The 1,170-nt window shown below is 39.0% G+C and overlaps 1 protein-coding gene across 1 annotated transcript; it reads left to right on the top strand.

Moving 5' to 3' along the window:
- Positions 1-405: 405 nt before the first annotated feature.
- On the top strand, positions 406-978 carry LOC119586600. The gene has a single exon (XM_037935350.1). It carries the CDS (start codon positions 406-408, stop codon positions 976-978), a length of 573 nt encoding a protein of 190 aa, XP_037791278.1.
- The last annotated feature ends 192 nt before the right edge of the window (positions 979-1,170 follow it).

Here is a 1,170-nt window from a genome sequence, read left to right as displayed (position 1 = left end):
GTTCTGGGACCATGACAGGAAGAGGCCAGGTTCTGGCAGATAGTATGAAATCTAGGAAAGTGGACGTGCTATGTGTGCAGGAAACAAGATGGAACAAGGCGAAAGAATGAGGTGAAGGGTACTAGTTGATATATGGAGGAGCAAACGGAGACGGAAGAAATGGAATTGGAATTATTTTATCGCGTGACATGAAAGATTTAGTGACGGAAGTGAACAGAAAAAGTGACAGAATCATGTGGATACGATTAGCCCTTGGTGATTTCTCGATGAATACATTTAGTGTGTATGCACCACAAGAAGGAGCCACAGATGAAGAAAAAGAACAATTTGGGGCGGCACTACAAGAAGAACTGGAAAAGGTTGATGAAAGTGAAAGATGCATAATTGGAGGAGATATGAGCGGCAATGATGCCATCAGTCGCAGGAAATGCCTATGGAAATGGTGATGAGGACGGAGAGAAGGTAATTGACCTAGCTTTATCCTTTGATATGGTAATAGGAAATACCTTATTTCGTAAGAGAAATGAACCCCTTATTACTTACAAAAGTGGTGATAGAGCAAGTCAAATTGACTTCCTTTTATATCGAAGGAGAAACATTAGGGAAATTAAAAAGTGCAAAGTAATACCTGGAGATCAAGTAACTGAGCAGCACTGCATGGTTGTCATTAATCTCACCATAGCTGTCTCGCAAAAACAGAAAAGGAAAACTACAATTCAGAGGAAGATAAAATGGCTTAAACTAAAGGAAAATTATTTCCAACAAGAGTTCAAAGAACGAATTCTAAGAGAGCTGAGCCACGATATGGAAGATGTGAACACCTGGTGGAATGATGCGAGCAGTATTATATTAAGAGCTGGAAAGGAAATCCTGGGCGAGAGTAGTGGAAAGGTATGGGAAAATAAAGAAATTTGGTGGTTTAATGAAGAGGTGCAAGAGAAAGTGAGTGATAAGAAGAAAACCAAGAAAAAATGGTAAGAAAGCAAACTAGATGAAGACAGAGCAGCATATAAACAATGTTGCAAGGAAGCCAAGAAAGTAGTTGCCATCGCAAAATCAGAAACATACGAATATATGTATGAATAATTAGACACTAAAGAAGGACAGGCGAAGATATTCAAGTTGGTTAAGAGTAGAAATAGGAGTTCGAAAGATTTAATACACATACGG

This window comes from Penaeus monodon, chromosome 21, assembly GCF_015228065.2.
Source record: "Penaeus monodon isolate SGIC_2016 chromosome 21, NSTDA_Pmon_1, whole genome shotgun sequence".
In the NCBI taxonomy this organism is placed as follows: Eukaryota; Metazoa; Arthropoda; class Malacostraca; order Decapoda; family Penaeidae; genus Penaeus; species Penaeus monodon.
The sequence above is the reverse complement of the archived record's forward strand: the minus strand, read 5'-3'. Positions and strand labels throughout refer to the sequence as shown.